This window comes from Apteryx mantelli, chromosome 4 (assembly GCF_036417845.1).
Source record: "Apteryx mantelli isolate bAptMan1 chromosome 4, bAptMan1.hap1, whole genome shotgun sequence".
Lineage (NCBI taxonomy): Eukaryota > Metazoa > Chordata > Aves > Apterygiformes > Apterygidae > Apteryx > Apteryx mantelli.
In genome coordinates, this window is record NC_089981.1 from 22,430,078 (window position 1) to 22,454,120 (window position 24,043).

A 24,043-nucleotide genomic window follows, 5' to 3' on the forward strand; every position below is an offset into this window, starting at 1 on the left:
GGGTGTCAGTCTAAACACAGCATTCCCGATTTCACCATCGCTTACATCGTGTTTGGTTTCAGAGCACAGTGTTGGGAGACTAACAAGACAAGCAGATTGGTTTTCGTTGTGTTTGGTCACTGTTGTCTTTGGGAGGCTGTGCAATCATCAGCTCTTCCTGATATGGAGAGATGGGCCATTTGAGCAACATAATAGAAATATTAAGAAGATTTGGGAAGGAAAGGCAGTGGGGAAGCAAAAAGATCCCATCACATACATTACTGTGTGATTCCCAGTCATCATGAAGAGAGGCAGCATCTGTAACACTGGGGAAATGGGAAAATCTCGTCTGAGCAGAAGAGAAAATGTAGTTAACTTGGTGGCTGCCCTAAAACTTGTTGCTCTGTGCCTTTGAGAGTTGTGTTGGAGACAGGCTTTAAATGATATCTGTAGTAGGAGAATCAGGAACTGATTCCTGATCTTTAGAGGCTTTGCTTAGTGCTGGGTGATGGGAGCTGGAGCTAGTGGGGCAAAAGCCAAGTACAGCTCCACTGGGGATGGAGCTGCAAATTGGGACCTCTTTTCTTCTGTTATGTATTTATCTAGCATCAGGAGAGCAATGCTTAGCTTTGAGGTAGGCTTCACCGCAACTGCGTATTTCCTCTTCTCTAGTCCTTTAATGGGAAATTTAGTTTTCCTTGGGGTTGGAAATCGGCAGAGGTGCACAGACAGAAAGGTGTCACCCTACCTTCCTTCTCACCAGATCACCTGTGGGGTTATTTCTGCTTTAACTTATGGAGAGCTGTGCAGCAGGTGCCTCTCCAGTGCACCTCCCCTAAGTTGTGTCCCACCATTTGGCAAGTACTGTGGGAAAGCATCTCTCTGTACAATCTTTTTTGTGGGGTTTTACATGAATGCTTTGCTTTGGGATTGTTGTTTCTCCATGCATAAATCTTTGTTATATCAGCAGCCTGCAGCCCCAGTGAACCACAGCAAAACTCATTTTTATTCTTCTCCTTATTTATCACCATAGTGAGAGAATTCATTTGATAAGGAGCTGTGAGAGTTTCCAGCAGGGGCAGTGGGGTCTTGGGTGCTTTGCGGATGCTGTGAGCCTCCAGCGGGCTTGTGCTTCTCCCGTTTAACTTTGAACGGGATTAGTCAGGCCTGCTCCGGCCCCCCGACTGGCCGTCGTGCCCTTTGGGATGATGCTGAGGATGGAACTGCAAGTGAACTTTTGCTGGAAGGTGCTGTGGGAATAGAGGAGCAGCTTGTGCACGCGTCCATGCGCACACGTCAGCTTGATGGCTCAGAAGACGTGATGGAGTGTGCGGGCTGTGCTTTGCAGCCAGGGCAATCTCAAGCCTTGGGTTTTGCCTTCTGACATGTTCATTTGGGTTCAGGAAGGGTTCTTCTTCTTTACAGGGAGATATTAAATGTGCCGATGTATAAGCACCTGTAGCTTTTACCCAGAGGTGAATTTTAAGCCTCCACCTTGAGCTTGACCTCACCTAATTTGCCTTTGTGATAAAAGATACAGTGCCCATCTCTGGGCACTGCGTGCGCAGTGGGATTACTAATGCATGTCAGTTGTCTGTGATAACGATGAATCAATGAATGCAAATTGGCATAAAACTAGAGGTTTTATTTAAAAATGAAAATATTTTTCTATGGAGCAAAGACATAATCATGCTTGTCTAGATTTTGACTTTCTGAACAGTGTATGCTAAGTTCGGTCCACTGCGTGACTTCCAAAATCTGCAGTATATGAAACGAGTCCTGCAAATGGTAGCTTTAGTACACAGCCTTCTAGAGAAGGACTGGTCTGGGTGGGGACTGGGAGAGGGAACCTCTGGAAAAATGCCTGATCCTGTGTAATGAAAGATTTTGACGTGGTACATTACCACTCCTAAGAAGGCTTTTTTTCTGAGGCTTCCTAAATTTTGAGTGGTTGACCTGTTTCTCTAGAACAAACTGAAAAAGCCCAGAAATGCTACCATAGTCTGGACACCAGCGAGTGGGAAGAAGGAAGAAAAAATTTTCTCGAGAGCACAGGAGAAATGGGCTTCCTAATTTTACTCTGCTTCCCGGCCATCCTCGCAGTTGCAGGCCTGGAGGCCGTCAGCCCCGAGAGGACGGGGGAGAGGCCTCGCGGGCAGGCGTGGGAGCTGCGAGAGGAAGGGGGGTGCTCGGAGGGTGGTTTTGGAGTTGCCCAGTCCCACGCTGAGCTATGGGAAGGATTTGCGTGTGCTCTCCGTGGTCGGAGTCTTTGAAGACTTTAGCCACTAAGCCCTCTCATCCCTGCAGGATGCATGAGATGTAGCTTTTTGCAGGTTAGTGGCTTATCCAGCTATGAGTGGATTTTTGTGGAAAGGACAAAGTACGTGCGCCCAATACGGAGCTACGCCTTGTTTCAGGTCCCTGCTCCAGGCACTGGGGTGGGAGAGAATTTGAAATCAAGTTGCCAGAGATCTAATATGGACAAAATAATATACTTTGCCCCGCTTCATTCTTAGAAATAATTGAACTGCGTTTTCTGAACCTTTTTCAAAGGCTTTTATCCTTTAGACAGAAATAAACTTGAAATATATAAGCCTAAACAATTAAGGTTTGGCAAAATTATAAACTAATGACATAGGGGTGCTGTGACAGGAAGTGCAATCACTGTCGCTAAAGGGCGCGAGTCCTTACTTTATTTTGGAAGTTGCCTAACTTAATCCAGGCTATGCCAGTGAATTCTACAGGGAGACGATAATGTTCATGTTTGCCTTTTGGATAACCCGTGCTTTGAGGATGAGCAAAAAAGGACCCCACAGCTAAATGAAATAGGGCAAAGGGTCCATGCATCTTTGCAAACAGAGATTTACTTTGCCCTGTTGCAGTTAAGACTATGCAGCTGTCCAAAATCCCCTTATAAGCTAGCTGCACCAAGGGTGGTTTGCAAAGTGATGTGAAAGGCCAGTGCTGGATGGTCATGACCTGGGAATCGGCTTGGATCACCAGCATGAGCGAGCTCGGCGTTCAAACCTGGGCAGGAATACGATCCAGTATTAGTGTCAGGCAAGCGTGAAGATACTAGTGATGAAGAGTTGAAAATAAACTTTAATTTAAGTCTCCTGCAGCCAAATGCAATGAGTTCTGCAGATGGTGCAATTGTCCTAGTGGAAAATAATATTTTCCCTTTCTCAGTCTTTTGCCCTGAGCTCTGTCGCACAAACCCAGAGGCTCAAAGGTTTTCTTTTGACTTGTCAGGCAGCAAAGGAGCTCTGATAAGGCTTTCTAGCTGTTAAACCTGTACAGGTTTGCAGGCTTGTGGCTGAAGCTAAACAGTAGCTGTTTTTCCTTGGGGAATGGTGTTCCAGCGAAGGCGGCGTTGCTCAGCACTCCGGCCTTGCAGGCTGCCAAGCGTATGGAGTTTTTGCTGTAGGGAGCAGGGCCTTGGCTGGAGCCAAGAAAGTTTCCAAAATTACTCTCTCCCCTTCGCCCCTCTTTGCAGACCTCCATCGGTGCAGCGCACAGACAGGGCTTGCTCTAAAGTCCGTGCAGCCCCTGTGTCGACTCTGCCGCAGCCCCGCGTGGCGTCGGCAGCTGGCCTGCGTGTGTTTTGAGAGATAGGTAAGGACAGGCTAATTATAGCTGCCTTCCTCCCTGACCTCTGCGGCTCTACAAAGCTGCCGATGCCCTGCAGCCACTCCAGATTTCAAGTGGCCTCATTTTCGCCCTATCTTAACAAAATGCAGAGGATGTGATTTTTTCAGAAGTGTTCAGCGTTGCCTACGGTTGTTGCTGCTAACGTCAATCAGAGCTGAGGGCTTTTGAGAATCCTGAAATCCCTGTGTAAAAAGTAGCTTTCCTGCTCCTTAGAGCTTTTGACTGTTGGGCTTTAGGTAGCTCCTTGGCTTGAGAGGAGAAAAGGCTACAGACCAACTTTTGGTTTTAGGGCAAATCAGTCCCTTTCATTTGGTCCCCAGGACTAATTTGTTTACCTACCTTAAATGGCTTTTAAAGCTAACTTAGTATACGGGCTGTTGGGTGTGCCTTTGACTTCCCCCAGGATCTCCCTCGAAAAGGAGCGTTGACTTCGTGGTTTATAGAGCAGTAAATCTCTTCTAGCAACGGGAAGTCTAAGCTATGCATTTCAGTGACAGGTAATTGTAGAAGTCTGATACAAAAATAAAGAAAACCTTGCTTGGGAGGAGTCCTCAAGCACTGCTGTCCAGTAGAGCCCCGGCCTTAGGAGGGGACGGATCTTTGCAGGGTTTTACGCTCTTCTGCTGAAGTCAGAGACAGAAATGAGCCACCCGTGTGCCTGGATGCGGTGGGGTGCCCAGGCTGCTGCGTGTCGCGTGCCCGCTCTTGCGTTGTACCTCCCCTTTCTGCATGATCTGCTGAACGTAGCTATTGCGCATCCTGCATAAGCTCAAATAGATTTTGATGTTTCTTGGTTTTGTTTTTTCCCCTGCCCCTTCTTCTCTTGACAGTTTTTTATCATGCTGTTAATTATATTTCTGTTGGAGCTCACCGTTGTGATCCTTTTCTTCGTCTACACTGACAAGGTAAGTCAGATTCTTCGCTTTTCTTTTCCTCTCAGCAAATTTTTATGCCCCTTTCCCCTGTAAATAAATCATGAAGCCCTGGGCTTGGTATGCGCGTCAGGCGCCTGCCTGCCTGCCTTGAGACGCCCCCTCGGAAGGAGGCTCTGCGAATGCACAAGCAGCCCCGCAGGACCGGGCTCTCGCGCTCCCTCCTGTGCACAGCTCAAGGTCACAGAGCATATGCCGTTTAAAAACAAAGCAAAACAAAACCCGCAAGCCTCACCTGGAGTACCTAGACAGAGACGCCATCAGACGTGAATCGGATTTGTTATAAATACAATTTAGGAGCCATGTCAATGTCGTGACAAAGGAGGTGTCATGAGTTGGGTATAAAGGGAAAGGCGCACGAGTCATTATCTTGCAAAGTTGCTCCTTGCAGCACATGTGCACTTAAATTGCAGTGAAAACCCCAGGTAAGTGTATAGAAGTGTAATAAACACAGCTTTTGTTTGTGGTTTCAAATTTGACTTACATTTCACCTTTGTTCCTGTGCTTAACTGTTATTTCTGTTGTAAGGGCAAGATTGCCTGTCTGAGTTATCCCTCTCGTTAAAGAATTATTCTAGAAAATTTTTATGTGAATAAACCCAAAACCAAGACCACAACTGTGCATAATCTGTCTATTCAGTCCTAAGTCTTCTAACAATGTCTCTTACAACTGGTGTCTAAGAGAATTTGAGAACTACAGGGCAAGTGGTGCAATTATGCCAGGAATTAAGTCATCATCTACATGTCCAATAAATACAGAGTGGAAAGACATTTATAGCAAAACCCACTGAGGCTTAGTGGTAGACCGGGTTTTACTCAGTATTTTAGCAATAGCCTGGATGAGGAGCAAATAATAAAGTGGCAACCTTATTTTTTAGAAAGACTCTAAAGTGTTCAGTTAATGAACAGTGTGAGTGATTGTCAAGGGCGCTTCTGAAGGCCTGAAGAGAACGAGGTTACCAGACCCGTGCTGAGCGGGAGCTCAGAACGAACTCGCAAGGTAATTAAAGTAGAAGGGGCAATTTAAAATTACACGTTTGTGTTATTGGATTCTGATTTACTCTTAACCCCTTGGGAGAAAGATCTCCACGTCATAGATGACAGCTTCATAAAGGCGTCTGCTTAATATGCAATGGGGCTCCAGAAACCAAATACAACACTTGGTATATATTTAGGAAGGTAATCAGAAAATATTATCTTGTCATTGTTTAAATTGATAGACTATCTTCCTTGTGAATTCAGTATTGAGTTTTGGTTGCTTCCTTTCAGCAAAGGGTAACAGAAGCGATGGGAAGCACTAGAAAGGCAGGAGGAAACACACATGAAGAGGGATTATGGCGACTAGCTCGATTCAGTTTGGGAAAGGAAAGAGACCCTCTGCTTAAGAGATCTTAGGCGAAATGATAGCAGTGTCTAAAACAATGAATGAGATAGTGCAGTCACGGACACAGAATAAATACTTGAAAATTCAAAGGCGCGTGTTTAAAAGAGTAGTAGTACTTTTTACGCTCTACATTGCCATCTCGTAGACTTCCCTGCTGTTGGTGGTTGTTGAGACTGGTAGGTCGATAAACGTGTGGGTGTGGGGGAAAGACAAGAGATGAAGTATTTATATCCATAAAGCAATCAGGGCTGTTATGCTGACGAATGCATCAAAAAAAGCATTGGTCCTTATTCTTCAGAGGTAAAAATAGTTAACAAATGTCAGGAAGGATTCCCTCTTTCCTTAAGCTTGTTGATTTGCAGAAATTTTTAGCTATGTTATTAATAAGGATGTTCAGAAATTTAACCTTCATCTGAGTAATCTAATGGAGTTTGACGCAGGAGCCTCTCTACAGCTGTCTGTAAGATCAAAACTCATTGTAAAATACAGACCTTGGTTGAAATGTAGGTTTACTGGGTTCAGGAATTGCTGTGGTCCGTGTATGGCAGATGATGAAACGTGAGCCTCGGTGTTCCTGCATGACTTTCAATCCATGGTCTTACAGTGAGGAGATCAGTGGCTTGTGTCCACGTTACGCTTGCAGTCCTGCCTTTACCCCAATTTATTACAGATTAAATAAAACAGCAGCAGCCTAAAACTAGTACTTACAGCATGTGAGACAGAATTTGTGTCCCAGCTTTTCTGATCTGAAGAACAGTATTGTCCTACCTACTGGCACTGGGGACGTAGCTAACCCAGACAAGTCTGGGTCTAACCACCACAGTAATTTAATTAAGGCAATTCCTTGGAATATCAGTGAAGAAACAATGTACGCTAACACCTACACATCAGAGGAGAGTAGCATTAGCCTTGCATGCCTTCATCAAAAGCAAAAAGGACTCTGCAGCTTAAGACTTTGCAAACTCCTGTGTCATATATACATTTGGAGATCAGCAAGTTTTTTGAGTACTGGGTGGCCTTTGGTTAATTATGATTAGGAGCATATGTGCATGTAAACTTCTTCCCACGGTAAAATGGGGGCTAATCATTATTTTCCATTTCTGGCTTTAGAAGAGGTTGAAAAATAATGGATTCCCCCGCAGTTTTTGTATACATCTACTTTGTCAAGCAGAAGGCCTTAGGCGGAATCCATCTCTGCTTCCCGTGGAAACAGGGCAGCGCTGTGACCCTCTCGAGGTGGAGAGGCAGAAGCTGAGAGGCGCATGGACACGCTGCGTTGGGTCCTGAGCCGTGAGGAGCAGTCTCTCTGCGTCCGTTGCTGGGACGCTTGCTTTAGCAGGGTGTTAATTGTTAAAAAGAATCAAGACAGAAAATCTTTATAGTCATTCACAGGGTTTTGGCACAGGCTAAATTTACTACTAAATTTATGCCCTCTTTGAAGCAGTCCAAGTGCCAGAGATGTAGGTTAGAGTCCTGTGAAGGGCCACCTACCCATGGCCTGAATTTGTTCTTTGCTCTTTAATATGCATTATTTTGATTCTATTGATTCAGAGCAGCATCTGAGGGTCTATATGTATTTTTAAGAGATCCATGGAGTACTGATAGGGTTAACTTTAATTTTTATTGTGACAAAAAGAAAGCAGCAGGCCGCTGTGCTGAGAGAGGCTCAGATTTTTGAGTGCTCAGTACTCCTAATACTTCTCAACACTAGATTGGACCCTGTTAGAATGTAAATTATGCTAATAAAATGCATAGTCTTGTACCAGTTCTAACTTGCACAATCCCTCTGGTTTTAGCATCTGTATTTATTTTTACTGTGATGGTTCTCCTGGAGGCACAGAAAAAAAAAAGGTCCATATTTACTTTTTTGCAGCTGTAATACATTATTTTTTCAGTAGGTTTGTTTGTTCAGATGTCTGCATTTTTTCTGATTTATAGGCAGAGCTATGGTGCTGCTATTTAATGCCCAGAAATGGAAGAACATAACTAAACCAGAATGTGCTTTTTTTTCTTTTTTTTCTTTTCCTTTTTGAAATGTCAAGCCGAATAGTGCAAGCCAGTTTAAGGAACAAAAGCACCAAAGGATCACTGACTATGATATTTGATTATGGGAGCAGTTACTGCCATTGGCAATTCCAAGTTAAGACCAGAATTTTCAGTAAAGATTAGGCAATTAGCTCCCTTGGGGTCCCTGTGAAAATTACAGCCTAAATTCCATGCTCGGCTAGCTGTGTTGAAAATGGCCCACAGACGAGGTTTGAAAAATAATGGCTAGCTCTGGTTTTTCATGAGATGTGTGAAAAAGCTCTGATTTTCTCTGTGTCCCGGTAAATCTTAACAAGTTCATCTATACTTTTGATTGGTATTTGATAGAAATATGGTCTGCAGATGATGCATTTCTTGCTTTGTTTCTCAAAGCACTTAACAAAAGATTGTCATTCCTTATTGCTATTTTGCCCGGTCCCGTACAGATTGTAGGCACCAGGCCAGAATGTGTTGGGTATGATTTCAAACCTAGCTCAGTCTCGGCCTCTTTCACATCTGGCTTCAAAGGCAGCGGGGCCAAACTGGAGCTCTTGTACCCCGATGAGCAGCTCACAGAAACGAGTTAGCTCTGCTGAGCTGCTCGCCAGGCTGAGGAAGGGGCTCGTAATCAGGCTGAGGGCTTTCACCACACGGCACGCTCAGTCCCAGCCTGCTGCAGAGGCTCCGTTGCAGATTTTTCGAAAGTGGAGAAGCGGAGGCTGAAGTAAAGGGCTAAAGATCATCCCAGCTGCCCAAGCTGTGGTGGGAAAGTCCTACAAAACTGGCTGGGCAGATGGGCACTGCGCCGTTCTTCAGACAGATGTCCTGCCTTTTCTACCAGTGTTTATCATCAGGATTTGGCTTAGCCTACACCCTGACGCTGGCGTACATCTTCTCAGTGTTGAAACTTGTGAGTGATGGTGGAAATTTGGGTCCTCGTCGTCTGCTCGTGCCCCAGCGAGCATAGCTGTTGCTGCTGCGATGCAAGGCTGGGACAATTTCGGAACAGTGTCGGTGTGGGAAATCCCTGCACCGGTCAGTGTGGGGAAGGCTCTTGGGGAGCAAGGCCGTCTTTAACCCTTAGTGGTTCTTCTGCCTGGCTGTGCTGCATTAATGTAACATGCTTCGGAGGGTGCAAATTCTGATATGTGCGTGAAGTGGCTTCTGAGCAGCCTGCGTGGTCTCCCACACTTCATTTCTCTGTTAGAGCTCCATTTGTTTTGCATTTAAAAGAGCTCTCCACACACTGAACAGTTCCCACCATGTAGCTACCATCCCTCTCTTGGCAGCATTCTGAAATTAGGCTTTTGCATAAGTGCTAACATAGCTAAAAGTCTGGAAAGTAACCACTATAACCAGAGGTAACATTTTGGGCTGATGTGGAGGAATCTATAGATTATCTCCTGGATTGCAACTCCCTGCAGTTATTGCTCCACGAGGGTGCTGCACTAGTCCCGGTCAAGCATTTTATTTCTCTAATGCAAAATAATGTTAACTAAGTGAGCGGTATAAAATTAGAGAAGACGGTTAGAAATGTCTTTATGGTTTTACTTAGTAATGAACTTAATTTTAACTAGTTTATTAGCATTTCTATACTGGTGTCACACAACAGGGAGTTGCAACAATTTTGTCAAAAGCATTTAATTGTAAGCAATTCATTTTGGCTTTTTTTAGCGAAGCATTTAGGCACAAGCTTAAATCTGTCTCCATTTAACAGATGACTTAAGTGCATGCTTAAATCCATATGATTAACTTAATCATATACCTGCGTCTTATTAAAGTTGATGCATGCCTTTGAGTTCTTTCCTTAAAAGGGAATCTTGCTAAGGAAACGCTGATAATGGTGAACAATTCTGGGGATGATAGAGATGCATCACCTCTTTCCCTCACTAGGGAATTTGGTGAAAATGGATGAATGTTTGCCTTATAGCATCATTGCTAATCTCTTTCTGTTTGTCCTGGACCAGCTCACCATATAGTATCTTGAACTCTGACACATCACTTTAACCTCTTTTTTTTCTTAGGCGGGAGCAGGTGAGGGGGATGGACTTTATTTGCCTGTGTGCCTGAAAAGGCAAACACACGGAAGGAAATCCCTTAGTTTCCCTAATTCATTTGTCAGAGGAGGATTTCATTGAAAGTGCACTTGCAAAATGCTATTAACAGGGTTGCTGAGGGATAGCAAAGTATTGATGAAAAGAATTAAGTGTGTGCTCAGAAATAGGTGTTATTCAGGAACAATAACTGCAGATAAAATGCATTAGGGCTCCCCACTGGGAGTTCTTGATCGATGGTTGATCAAGGTCTAATTGATTCCTTGAATAAAATGTTAGCAGGGGAATGGGTTGGGGGGAAGGAAAAATCAAACTTTCCTAAATAAAACCCCATGCCTTACACAAGTACCTGATGTGAAGATCAGTTAATGCAGAGCCTGTCACCTGGTCGTGCTTCATATCTCCCTATTTTGGCTGAGTCCAGAAATGAAGATGAATTTGGATGTCTCATCCTAGTCAGTATAGGATTTTTGTTCATATGGCAATAAGTACAATATTGTTCATATTGTACCACCACGCAATTCGGAATAGTGCTTTTTCTCAGGAGAAATCCAGCCCTGACCTCCAACCTGGTTGAGTGAGAAATTAATTCCCAGAGCGGTAACGATGGATCAAACACAGCTGCTACTTCCATTATGCCTGGCTTAGCTCAGCCAGATCTGTCTTTTATTTTCTGACATCACTAAATTCATCTGAGGCTCTCCTGATGAATATTAGGTGATGGATAAGCTAGCCTAAAACAGAAAGAGATGTATCTGGGCTTCCTTCTTTTGGTGGTTTGTAGTCCCTAATAAGGAGCTAACTCATAATCTAAGGAGCACATCAGAGTATATTTTTGTTGTGGGAGCACTTTTCCAATCATTTATTTCCCATGCTCATGTCTTAAACTTCAGGTTTTGTAGTAGATAGAATATGAGCGGTGCGGGTCTTCAACTGGCCTCTCCCAAGGAAGACTCTAGATTACAGTAACGGTAGTTATTAAACACACTGCACAAATGCCTAGTTTTTGTCTGGGCATCTTAAAACATCTCACAAATGGTGAGTAAGCAGCTGAACTCCTCGTTTTCTAACAGAGAAGTGAGGTTGAAGGCTATATCCTCAAGGTGTAGTGTCTCCTGGGAAATACTAAACCCTCTCATATCTGAATGAATGTAATGGGACCTTACCCCTACAGAGGAGAAATCTTTACGTTATTCATCTGTGGTCAGATAAGAAGCAATTTCAAAGTCTAGGTGGATGAGGAACTGAATGCGCACTGGTATTCAGTGGCTGCTAGAATTAAGCGAAAGGCGCTGGTTTATATACAGCTCATCAACACTAGTGTTAGGAAGTGATTAACCCCCTACCTTGCATCTGCTTGATTTTGTTCTAACCATGGATACATGTTTCCTACCATTGTATCTGAAAAAGGGAAGAATGACTAAAAGAGAAAAGAATGCTTCAGAAAGCGGATAAAATAATTAAGGCAGCTTTAGACATGTAAATACAAGCAGTATCAAATGCAGAGGAGTGACTGAGGTGGTGTATTGAAACAGACAGCACATTTTTTTTATTCATTTTACAAACATTTTCGATGTGTCACTATGTATTTCAGACAACATTAGAAGTTGACAGTAAACTAAATGTTTAACATTTTTTATGTATCCCAAAAGAGGAGGGAAGATGGCTTTTCATATTCTCAGGCTGCAAGCAGGCCAATAGCGTACAGCCCTCACCTTAGACTTGTCAGCTGCAATTGAAAAATGATGTTGTGGGTAGACTGCTTTATTACGTATAATTTGCAGCTGAATTTTTTTCATCTCTTTCCTTTTATTTAACTCAGCAATGATAAACACAGAATGACTCCTAGCTAAAATGAGGGAAGAATGATGTATTGGTCAGCAGCTCTAAGCCATTACTAGCTTTCGGTTCTCATAGGTGGAGTTGTAGCTGAAGTATGTTGGCTTTAAGACCAAAATTTTTATTCAGATGCTTTATATCATCCAAACTCATACTGGGCATCTGCTGTATATCACAGCTCCCCTCATCAGCAGCTCATCTGGAGTATCACTGCGCTGCACCATGCTGCTGTCTTCCCTGCTGATAATTGTGGTTTGAGTCCTTGCTATGAAGTTCGGAGGTAGGAAGGAGGTTCAGCAAGTGTGACAGACGCTAGCCCTAGGGAAGATATTTTAAAAGGTTTAGGACTGACATAATCAGAGTAAGAGCAACCAAGTATATCTGTAATCATCTTTAATACAGTCTAATTACCCTTAATCATTTGAGATCTTGGACTCTCTGAATCTTTTTGCAAATGAGCACCAAAATTGGTGATACATGTCAATGGGAAATGGCTGAACTGCGAAACAGAGAAGCGGATTTTGTGTAAAGGGATATATCTTAATAGGAAGCAGGGAGAGGAGTTTGCTTTGGCATTTCTGAATGGGTGCAGTTCCTGCCTGCAAGTTCTCAGTGCCCCTGACGAGCTGGATAATCAGTAGTGTAACTGATTTTTGCTACCGTGTCCTGGCATTACCACTGAATGAGACCTATACAAAGACATTTTTAACCTCGGCACAATTTTAATTCAATTTGCTGTATTGCGATTATTTTGTGTGCCCTCTTCCGTGCCTTTAAATTCCAGGGAATGGGTCCTTCAGAATAAAGTATCCTGGTATAGGTTTGGTTCTTTCCCACTGAAGCTCATTCATCTACTTACTCTCTTCCTACTGCTATGGGATGTCTTCAAGTCTTTGATACAATTTCTTAATGTGTTATTTTTCTGTGGCAGTTTATTGAATTACTAGACAAAAGTATATATTTTGGCTTTTCTTGCCTGCACCATTTTGTACATTACTGCCGTAAGCCAAGGATGCTGTTGCTCTGCCAGACGTTTTTGCCATCGGCCACCTTGTCACTCTGAACGCCAGAACAGCAATACGTATCATTTTGCGCCGCGCTGATGTCTCCTCTATTGATAGTCCTAACCTCAGCACTTAGGAAACCTTTCCAGGGGTCAGCTTGAAGGGCATATTAAAGTGCAAACTGAATTATATGTTACAAATTGGTAAATTAATGTAAATGAAGCAAAAGGAAAAAGATTCAAAAGATCATTGAAGATATTTAAGAAACTAAAAAGCCTTTCTCCGGAGAATAATGAAAGCGGAAAGTCATGAAGCATGAAAGAGGAAAGATTTGATTTGAAAACAGATGTTTGTTAGATTCATCGCATAAGACATTTAGTTTTTCTTTTAAAAATTCAGGACTAAGAGAGTTGCAATAAGACTTGAATTAATCAAAATTGCAGAAGGGATATTTAAAAGCTGAGAAGAGAATCAGCAAGAGAATCAACACACTCTATACAATGCACACGTACAAGAAAACATCCTGACGATTTCTTTCAGGCCCACCTTTTGCTTGATGAATAGTGAACGCATTGCAGTTGGCACAAAAGCCACTGAATGCATTCAAACAAAGAGAAGCAACGGCTTTTTCAAGGTCAGGCAGGTTGGGGAAAAAAGGAAATTGATTTTCTTTTGGGGGCTGTGAAGAACGCAGGAGGAGAATGTGTTGCAAAGCCTCAAGTGTGTTGAGAGGAGGCTGGTTTTTAGGTAAACATTGGTGGTGTTGCAGCCCTTGCTGCTGCCCCACCTCCAGCGGCCGCTCAGTGGTCAGGGGTTTACTTGCGCCATACAGTGTCAGGCGCCAGCACGCAATGAACACACCGGTTAGCACTTTATGGCGAAATCCTGGACCCAGCGCAGTCCGTTGTCTTCCCGGGAGCCAAGCCATTATCCTCAATGTTATATCCTTGGCATCGCGCTCTCCCGCTTTCCCACGTGGTGATCTAAATAGTCCTCTCCTGAGCGCAGGGCTGGGTATTACAGGGGGAGACTGCACTGTGCGGCAGCCGCGTTAGTCGGGCAGTTTTGCTCTCTAGCATGTTAAACTCTTAAGCTTGCAATGCAGCATTTATGGGATGCTGCTGCCTGCTAAGAAGTTGGTTGAATTTTGTCTGTGGACGAATCAAGCACTTCCAAGAGAAATGAAATTAATGAAATCTAACTTCCTATGGATATTTGTTTCCTAATCTCTACCGCAATAACTCGGCTTCCCCACCCATATTCCTAATGACTGCCCTGCTCTCCTGTGCTACAGTACTGGCTCCTCTACCCAGTGTTGCCATTTCTTGTCCAGGTCTTCCAAGATTCCTGGCATGTATGTGCTGAGTGGCCAGATTGCAGAGCAGTCAAAATGTGGATCTGTCATACTCCTATTTCAGCCTTTTTTCTCAGTCTGGGTACTAATTTTGGCTGTCTGTTGTTGCTAGCTACCAGTTTTCTTAAAAAAAAAATATGGAATGCGGTCTAACCAAAATCTCTGTGCATCTACCAACCATTTTATCTCAGGTTTTGCTTTATAATTATTTGTTAAGGGCATACAATGGCAAGAAATAACTTTCAAATGAGAAAACGCTCCTGCTGTTGCATGTCATAGGTTTGCAGTGATTAAACAAAAGGAGAACGTGCAAGTTAAAGGTATTTCTCAGTGGTATTTATTGGAGCGCGTGGTTTTCCAATTAGGCTTTCACTGCCGTTTACTTAAAGGATGTTTTTCGAATACTTGTGCTTGGTATCAGCTGCTAAGGGGACAGCAGAGAGAGACCTGATCCCACATTGAGCTGGGCTTTTTGAGGGTTTAATAGGTCCATTTTCCCCACACCTGTTTATTACATTTTGTGATTGGGCATGGCTGTATTTTTGTATCCATCCCCTCAGGATCAGCTAGTGACATGTAGGGGAAAATGGAGAATGTGGCTGTCTGCTTCCACAGCATTAGGTCGGGCCCCGCGGCTCCCGTGGAGCTGGGTTCGGGGTTCCCTGGGCTTGGGGTGGCTCCTGGAGAGCTCCTTAGGTGCCGCGGAAATGCCAGCATTGCTGGGCAGCTTTCTGAGCAGGCTAGATCAGGCTCTGAGGTGCAGACTACTCTCCTGCTTGATCTAGGAAATATAAAAAGAGAAATAGGGCCTTCCTCCACCACTTCCAGACCCGTTTTGACCAATGTGAAGCTGGAGAAGCTGCCTGTTTGGAATAAGCCTGTTTGCTGCATGCCTGGAAGAGCCGTAGTCTTCCCCGTGGGGCTGGGATGACTTTGTGGAGAAACTTGTGGCAGGTCCTGCAGTGAATTCACCTGTCTGGTCTCTGCTATCCCCTGTTTGGCAGATAGATGCGAGTAGCCAGGTTTAAAAACAGACCAACGAACCCCTTGCATGTGCCCTTATGAAACAAGCTCAGTGCACATAAGCAACATGATATTTTAAATCAGTATTATATCTAGTCTGATTATATGGAACTCAGAAGGATGCCAGGCAGAGTTATGGCCTGTAAGGGTCACTTGGTAAGTCCTTATCTGTGCCACATCTTTTGTGTTTAAAGTTCATTAAATTCAAGGATTTCAGGTCTCATTTATTCTGAAGATTTTTCCATGTGAACCTTTCCAGATGAGACAAATTTATCAGAGAAGGGTTAAGGAGTCCTGCTCCATGTAGATCTTTGTGGGGATTTAGAAACAGGTGATAAGGGTGTAAAATGCTCTGCCTTAAGCTTGATTCTTTGGTCACATGATAAATTATTATTCTCCTTTTTGCAGTTTCTGATGTCTGGAAGCTTGCAACAGCCTGGTTACCCTGGGCTTCCCAGGGAAGCGGGCATTGAGATAGCCCCCTGCCAGTGCTGACTTGCAGATCACTTCACCTTCTGTCCTTGGAACACTCATCCAGCGGGGATTTTAGGTCACACGTGGACAACCTGTGTTCTGATTGAACACATTTAAGTGGAGTTAAGTAGGCAAGAATTTGACACTTGTTAGCGAGATTGTACTTTGGCAACTTCTAGGTGCTCTTTTAAGTGGTGATGGGGTGGGTATCTGATAAGGAAAGAAATCAGTGCTAAAGAAGAATGAGGATGAAGAGATAGTTAACTACATCCTGCGTAATAAAAAGCATTTTTTCAAGTTGAAAGTAATTTGGGTATCTCATCCTTGCTGGCCCACTTTGGGAGAACTTAGAGAGCCCTTTGGAGTGGGGTTGTGCATGGAGGGGTAAGATGCAGAAGAAAGATGCCATCATATTAATAAGCCTGTAGGTTTGGATCATTTTCTTTGATCTGTGAGGGACTAACACCTCACCTGGTCCTCCATTTCAGATTGAAATGGAAGAACAAAGCAAAACAAGTCTTTTATCTCAGCAGATGTATAAAAGCGAGTGGGGAATGAAAGGTGAATTGCATTTTATAATGTAGGTCCTAGGTATTTTATAATAGATTGGTCTTTCACCTTCAGTCTTAAAAATCCAGGAAGAGGGCAGGTAATGTTCCTTACTCTTTGGATGTGCCATGATGTGCCCGCCTCTGTAAAATTCAGAGGGTAGAGAAGAATTCTTTCTTCTACATATGCCAAGGGCAATATGATTTGCCTCCATACTTCAGACGAACCTCCTGAGAAAGCATTTTCGAACAAAACTGTACAGGTGCAGAATCAGCCAGATGGGGCAAAGCAGCCTCATGCGGTACGATCCCCGACTCCGGCCGGCTGGCAGAGGCCGGGGGCTAAGCAAAAGTTAAAGCGACTGCTTTTTCTCGAGGAGTGCAGGCTGCCTCCCCGTCACCTTCCCCCATCATACCTGGACCAAAGACTGGAGTTGGCAGACGCAGGAGTGGAGCGAGGGTCCATGCTCTTTGCTTTGCCAAAGATGAATATGGTCAGTCCCTGGGCTGGGAGCTTTGCTCCCAGTTCTCATCATCTTCACAAAATACAAAATTGTGGCGGAAATGGCTGCAGCATTTGTTCACTTGCTGTCCCTCTCGCCTAATGAACGTGGACTGACGGCACAAGTAATTTAATGCGATTAAAAGCTAGCTCCCAGTGAAAGGAGTGACGAGGGAGATCCTTTACTCGTTTCCCATTAGTCCTGAGCAGGCTTGCCCATGAATCCTGTAACCTTGGCAGCAAGAGACCCTCCTTTTGCTTTGCTATCTGCAAGAAAATGAATTACACAAGCGTAGAAATTCATGAACGATGAATATTGCAATTAATTTTGTTAAAGTCTCTCAATATATTTAGTTTGGGAAGAGGAGGGAAGGAGAAGCTTATCACCAGTTATGAGTCTGAGGCCACAAATCTTGCTTAGCTTTCACTTTGAGATAAAAATGGATCTATAAGGAATCCAAAACCCCTTTGTTTATTTTATATATTGTAAGAATGAGAAATGATGAAGGCAGTAATGTAAAGTAGTGCTAATATCACAATCGCCATGTTAAATTGATTAACACAAAGAAAACATGTTAATAGCTTTTTTTTATTACCAGGCTGAAAACTTTATAATGGCATTTATTGGAATATGGCTGAAATGTGAATGGCAGATCTTTATAAATCTCAGCTAGTATGTGGTGGTGTAAACACTGTCTGAAAATGTTTTTTAAAAGAGCATCCAGACTGAGCTTTCTCAGTTTTTCCCATTTAACCTTTCATTTGTACATATTAAGCAGGCAATCACATTGCAGATGAGAAGTTGGGTGTAAAGCTGGATGTACTGGATGTGCAAATTTTTTCTCTTGATGGCCAAAACAGGTGCATGTAAATGTTTCATTAGCACACCCATTAAGTTCCCAGTGGTAAATTTAGCCACAAGCATTCTAGAGATGCTTTGCTTTACGTTTAATTTAGATCTAAAAAAAGAAGTATCAGGCTTATTTAAAATGCATTGCATTCAGCTTATTTAATATTCTTATTCTCACATATTCTTACTCATTGTACGTATATAAAAAATAAATGAGCAAGTCGTAGAAATAGCCGCCCAGCTCACAGTGATCAGGGCGGTGGTTCTAACACAGGCGCAGCCTGCCTTAGAGAAGGGCCGGTCGTCTCATCAGCTCTGCGGGAGCAAACCCCGAAATAACCCCGCTGACGTCAGTGACGCTGTGCAGAGCGCGTTCCTCTCCTCTTGCATCTCTCCAAATACTGATGCTTTCCATGCTGCTGCATCACGCGAGAGCGCTGCGGGGGGCTGTGCTTCCTTCTCCTTTTTCTCATCCTCTCTTGTGGCCGGTGTCAGTCACCTGCACACTTTGGCTGGCCCAGCACACACCTTTCCCTGATAACAGAGTTTTCTACCTCATTAGGATCAGTGTTTTCTCTGGGAGTAACTTTGGAGCCACTTAATATATGGAACATATATTAATATTAATTAATTATTAATTATTATTAATTATTAATTATTAATTAATTATTATTAATTATTAATATTAATTATTATTATTTATCTGGCCGGAGATTGTAATTGCTGGATTGAGGGAATGATGGTATGATAAATAAGATATGATAAATAAAGCGGCTGCCTGGGATTAAAAAGAACTATATTCTTGACTGTCTAGCAGGTTGCGCTGAAGGGAGCAACAATCCATGAAGGAGATTTTTCTTGCTAGTGTCAGGTCCATACAGGTCGGCGTTCCTCGGAGAGGTGTATTTGATGCCATTTGTTTGGAAACATCTGCCTGGTAAAGTCATGAGTAACTATATACTAAATCCTTTAAAATCTATTAAAATAGAATCATCATCCTTCTCCTGCTTCAACATGTCCTCAAGCAGAATCACAGTACTGAGCGGAGCGAGGGGTTAAATTGCTATGAATATCTCGGCCCCTTTGCGGTATTTTACTTCCTTCGGCGTTTGGCGTATTGCTGTTTATTCCCCTCTCTTTCAGAGGATGGACTTGTACTGCGCTCCATCCTTGCACAATAGCTCTGTAAGTAATAAGCAAACTTATTACTTAAGCTTTTTCTCAAGTTTAGCTTGTGTCTCTACACCTAAGTTTTAGAAGATTACTTTAACAACTTTGGAAACTCTTCTTAAATGGCCTGTTGAAATAAAACTAATTTTTTCCCTGATTTTTTTTCTGCCGAAAAGGTCTTTTGTGGAAAAAGGGAGCACATTTTCTGTCCTCATCCCCTCCTATCTTGTTTCATCATGAATCATGCTCCATTAGAGTCCTAATGTTTCTATCAATAAATGATGGATTTGCCAATGGTGATTTAAGTTTAAAATTACTTGCGAAGACTTAATGAAGCCTGCAAATCATGAATTAGATTTCAAAGAAATTGTCTCTGACAGTTAAAAACTACAAGGCCAAAGTAATTTCAAGGGTGTCATTTCTTCCTGCCATAAATTATGTATCAGGTCAAAACAGAGGTGGTTCTGTGGGAATTACTATTATTTTTCAAAGCAATCACAGTTTGCCTTTTGCTGCAGTAACTCTTTTTTTCGGTGTGTTGTGCATAGGTAACATACTCCCACAGGAAAAATTTGGCTCACCTACAGCTAGGTGTTGTGAGTGATGGCCCACTTTTAATCCAGGTTTCCTGGGCTTTGATGGAGGTGCAGGAAGCTACCGGCTTGCTGATGCAATGATATAGGACACTTCTGGTTTTGAATCCCGGTTCCCGGTCTTGTGCCCTCCTTATCAGGCTGCTCAGTCTTGTCTGTCACGGACAAAAATGATACACGGAGGCTCTCTGCTGTAATATTTCTAAAGAACAACCCCAAGTGCTCTGGGTGGGTGTAAGCTGTCCCCTCTGAAGGCCACTGTTGCCTGCCTGATAGGGCTTTGCAATGCCACGAGGAAGAGGCTCCTCTTCCTCAAAAGTGCGTGTGGGCAATCTGCTGTTGCTTGGGGCATAAGCATTTACTTAATTAGTTCTGGGAGAAAATAACAGAGTTTCCTGTCCTAAATTCAGAATTTCTAATGCAATCCTGAGCAGGCTGAATATCTAGCATGAATAAAATAACCAGAAGAGCCACAGTTACCGCACTGATTCTCCACCTTCTTTCATTTCCCCCAAATCCAAGGAGACAGGAGGAGACGAAGGTCGGAGATTTTAACTATTTCATACCAGAAAACTGGGAAGTACTTCCAATGCTTTAATACTTGTGCCTGTAGACTTTATTTAGATTTGGAAAATTCTCTGAGCTGCGTGCTGACAGTGGTAGTCAGTGTGTTTCTGAACGCTGTCAGTCTCCCATCTGGTGATGGGAGCCTAAATTTTCCAGGCTGACACTGAAAAGGTTTCTAATACAGCTCGAAACAAGCGGGAGTGTGATATGCATTGTTCAGATGTGCCATAAATAGATAATACACATTTTCTCCCTCTCTCTATTAATTTTTACTGAAAGGACCTTGCATACCATCCCTCTTTTCATCAAACTTTTGGTGCATCTTGTTCAGCGTTAACGTGTATATTGATTGTTTCAGAATTTGTGTTTTTTAAGTCCTTACATAGTTTTGCTGATACAGTCATCCTCTGAATCTCCAGCTTTAACAGTTTGCAGCTATTTTTTTTCTGATTTGTTGAATGATTTTTTCCCCGGTGTGTCTGCATAAGCGATCCTGGCTGGAGACATTTCAGCCCTGGCTGGCTAGTCTCAGCATTTCTGCTGCTCGGTTTATGTTGCGCAGAGGATGGAGTGCAATGGGTCTGGTAATTGAAACTGGAGTTGGTCCTTTGAGTTAAGGATGCCAAAGCTCATTTACTCTGCGTATGCTGAGTGTCATTTGTCATCTGCAAAGCAGCTTTATGCAAAACCTGAATGCCTGTTGCTTTTGATTTGCATGGTTTCAGCTCTGTTTTCAGGATTAGATTATCTATGGTGACTTTACCCAGCAACAAATTGTTTGCATCTGTGATGAGAGAGTCCCTTTTGCCTCGTGGGTGATGTGTAGTGTTCTTCATAACTCAGCCTCCAGCTGGCAGCACTTGTGTTTCTTGGCCGAATGCGTGTCTTATAGGCTGCCAGGTGGATTTTGCTGAAAGGTCGGTTGTTATGACTGATGTGAGCTTAGCAAAGGGATCGTTACTGAGGAGTGCAAACCGTCTGTGGGGATGCGGCCCTTCCTGAACGTTTGGGATCTGGTCCCTGTCTCAAGATTCTCTGTGGTGCTGTTGTGGTCCTCTTCGTTTCGGCTGTGCAAATCTTAGCTGCGGCGCTAATGAGCTCTGAAGCACCTGTGTCTCCGTTGGCAGCACCAAGGACTCTGTCGCCTCTCTTCTTCATTTTAGCGTTCTGCACTTAGTATATATGCATGCAGTGGCCGCTTAGCCAGCGTTTCATAAAGCCTTTCTTCCTGCAGGTGCGCCCCGACTCATGTTATCGATCCCCCAGACGCTAGCTCGGTGATTCCCGAGTTTTGCCGCTTGTCGGACTTGTTGTTGCTGCTTTGCTGCTTTGTCCCGGGGCCGTTGCGGAGCTGGGGGGTTTCTTCCCCGAGGGGAGCAATGCTGCAGCGCTCCCAGGGACGCTGAACGTGTTTCACCGTCGCCGGTTCCCTGGCGACTCCCAGATTTGGAGTCTGACCACTGATCTGGGCAACACGCAGAAGAGTGTTTCACCCATTTATGTCCCAAAGCGATACTAGATTGGCTGGGATCTTCTGAGATTACATAGCCTAGATGTTTTCTGTGTTAATTAGAAAGGTAAGTGGAGCCACTGCCTTTTCTTTCTGCTCTACTTGGCTTCACGGGTGCGCTGGCAAAAATTTCACCAACGCTATGTCAAGAAGTTTAGCAGTAGGAAAAAAACAGAACTGATACTCTTGCATCCTTTTCTGTTTTGCAAAAGATTATGACAGATAAAGAGACTCTACTAAACCGCGTAAGCATTTCTGTCTCTAGTTTCCCCTTGAGCCCTGCCACCTTGTGTTGTTCCGGTTTATTCCCTGGGTATGGATTAGGTGGATTTTCCGTGCTTACTGCTTTATCCAGCAGCCAAGCCAAAGACGGGAGAGGGCTGGTGTAGCAGAGACTTCCCCGTGCGGGTGGCGCAGCCCAGCGGCTCTGGGACGGCCGCGGCATAGCAGGTCTCTGCGGGTCATGGACGTACGTACACAGCTGCTGCCTCTTTGCAAGCTGACCAGGCTCTGCAGAAAAATGAGATTTAACAAAGAGCTGATGGGAAAAACATATTACTGGTATACTGTAAGAAGTAAATGGTCATTAGTGGTTCTGAGTGCCTTTTGATCCTCAGGTGAAGGCATTGTGTGCACAGTACGGGTTCGGGTTTTAGGCTTTGAACTATTATAAACAGCCTAAGTAGCCCTAGCACCTGCCCGTGGAGCTGTGGCACGTTACCAAAGTTGAGAAGGTGCCCGCACTCGCTGCAGGAAATCATGCAAGATATCATTGATGGGGAGGCAGAATGACAAATGCAGCTATTTCTCCTAAATTTTGAGTTATTTTTATTTGGGTTTTTAATATTTTAAACCTTTTAGCATCATCCATGAGGCTACATTTTATCATAGAACTTTTTCTTTTAAAAGCCCAAATTCTCAACTATAATTGCTGGATTCAGGAACTGGACTATTATACAACCCCCCGTGCAGGTACTGTGTGACTTTTAGAAGTTGGCAATACGCATTCACAGACTAATCCCAGTTTTTTTTAATGCTGCTCAATGAATAGCTTTACGGATTTTTGTTTTTTTCCTCAGGTTATTTGAAAACTATTCTCTTTGAGTCTTTGCTACTTAATATTTAGATTGTACAGGTTGTCATCTTGGCCAAATAGGATGGTTTTCCTTCCCAAGATAGAATGAAGGAAACATGTTAAAAGAGAGTGGTCAATGGTGAATAATGAATAAACAGCAGAACAAGTCTCAGATAAATTTTCATTCTTGCTAAAAGCTACGTTTTCGGTGTTTATAAACATTGTTATGAATTCCCCACCGTCTTTCAGTACCCTCAAAAAAAAAATTCGCAAGGCACCAAAATGGCACTTTTGCATTTGTGTTTGTGAAAAGAGCCATTATGTATTTTATTTTTACTGTGATAAAACCTGGAAGTCTCCTCTGTTGCTTTTAGGCCTATAGCGTGACGTAGGGAAAACTGTGGTCCCAGCTCCAAACATCTTAGAATCCCGTAGACAGTTTATTGCTATCGATCCTAGTCTATCTATATTAAGTTTAGAACTAAGTATGAAAAACTGCACGTCACAGTCACATCTGACTGAACGTGTGTTTCGGGTCAGGAAAGGCAGGGTCTCGCTGCAGCCGACCCCAGCGCGGTGTTTCCGTAATTGTTGCACTTCAGATGATGGAAGTTTTTCACGTACCAAGTTAATGGGATTTTGAATGGCCGGGCAGTGCGCAGGATCCTCTTAAATGAAAGACGCTGCAAGACCAGAGCAGTGACAGCGAACGGCGGTGGCTAACAACGCGGCGTCCGAGACTGGCAGCGGCCTTTGCTGCTGTGCGTCGTGTCCAGCGCAGCCCCCTCTGCAGAGGCTGGGATTTAAGCCAGATGCGCTGGGTTTGTGAACGCTGGCTGGGAGTAGGATGGAGATAGACCAGATGGACCAAGAGTGTGGCTGCTCTTGGCCGGACCTTGGTGTCCCCAGGAAGTGCCGGGGGACAGGGGAGTTGCAGCAGATGGAGGCAGTGTTGTTACCACAAACTGGATTAAGGGAACCCAAATGACTCAACTGCTTGGAGGAGGAGGAGGGAGGCTGGCAGATAGGGGCCTCGTCTGGGGAGCTTAGAGTGTGACGCAGGAGAATCTGTGCCCCAACCATAGCCAGGGCCTGGTTAAAGGAGGTAGTGCCAGAGTCTCCAAGATGGGATGTGCTAAGTACTGTCGTGTTTTATGTCACCTTTTCTTTCTGGATGGATTTCAAGTGAAGCGCAAGGTGCAGAGCAGGGTGACATAATCTGGTGGGACTAGCAAAGTCCCTACTCCAGGAAAACCCCACAACCTTCTGGAAAGATTAACAGATTTCTTCACCAGGTGAAATGTTAAGGTCATATATGGACCGCAGAATTTCAGTCAGTATTCTCTTCATTAAACCAATTACATCTGAGTTGTAACTCTGCAAAACTCTTGAGCCTGGATTTAAAGATGTTATCGATTGCACCTCCTTCCTCAATAAATTGTTCCAAAGATTATTTGTTTCACAGTCACAGTTATGCCTTGTTTCTGTCTTCTATTTGTCTAGCTTAAAC

At 43.7% G+C, this 24,043-nt stretch overlaps 1 protein-coding gene and 1 long non-coding RNA gene across 15 annotated transcripts in view; one reads left to right on the plus strand and one right to left on the minus strand.

The window, feature by feature from the left end:
* TSPAN4 (tetraspanin 4) overlaps positions 1–24,043 on the plus strand; it is a 448,984-nt gene that overhangs the window by 391,915 nt on the left and 33,026 nt on the right. For all 13 annotated transcript variants that reach the window (XR_010884057.1, XM_067295983.1, XM_067295981.1 and 10 more), the window contains one exon: positions 4,461–4,535. Coding sequence is in view for 12 of the 13 variants with exons in the window: in XM_067295983.1 (XP_067152084.1) it covers positions 4,461–4,535 (75 nt within the window). In the remaining variant the exon portion in view is untranslated. The remainder of the gene's footprint in view (positions 1–4,460; positions 4,536–24,043) is intronic.
* LOC106490063 (uncharacterized) overlaps positions 11,583–24,043 on the minus strand; it is a 33,254-nt gene continuing 20,793 nt past the window's right edge. Inside the window, exons 5-6 of one of the 2 annotated variants that reach the window (XR_010884058.1) lie at positions 16,683–17,035; positions 11,583–12,181 (exon numbers count right to left, since the gene is read on the minus strand). This is a non-coding gene — a long non-coding RNA (uncharacterized lncRNA). The remainder of the gene's footprint in view (positions 12,182–16,682; positions 17,036–24,043) is intronic. The other variant, XR_010884059.1, reaches the window with a different exon arrangement.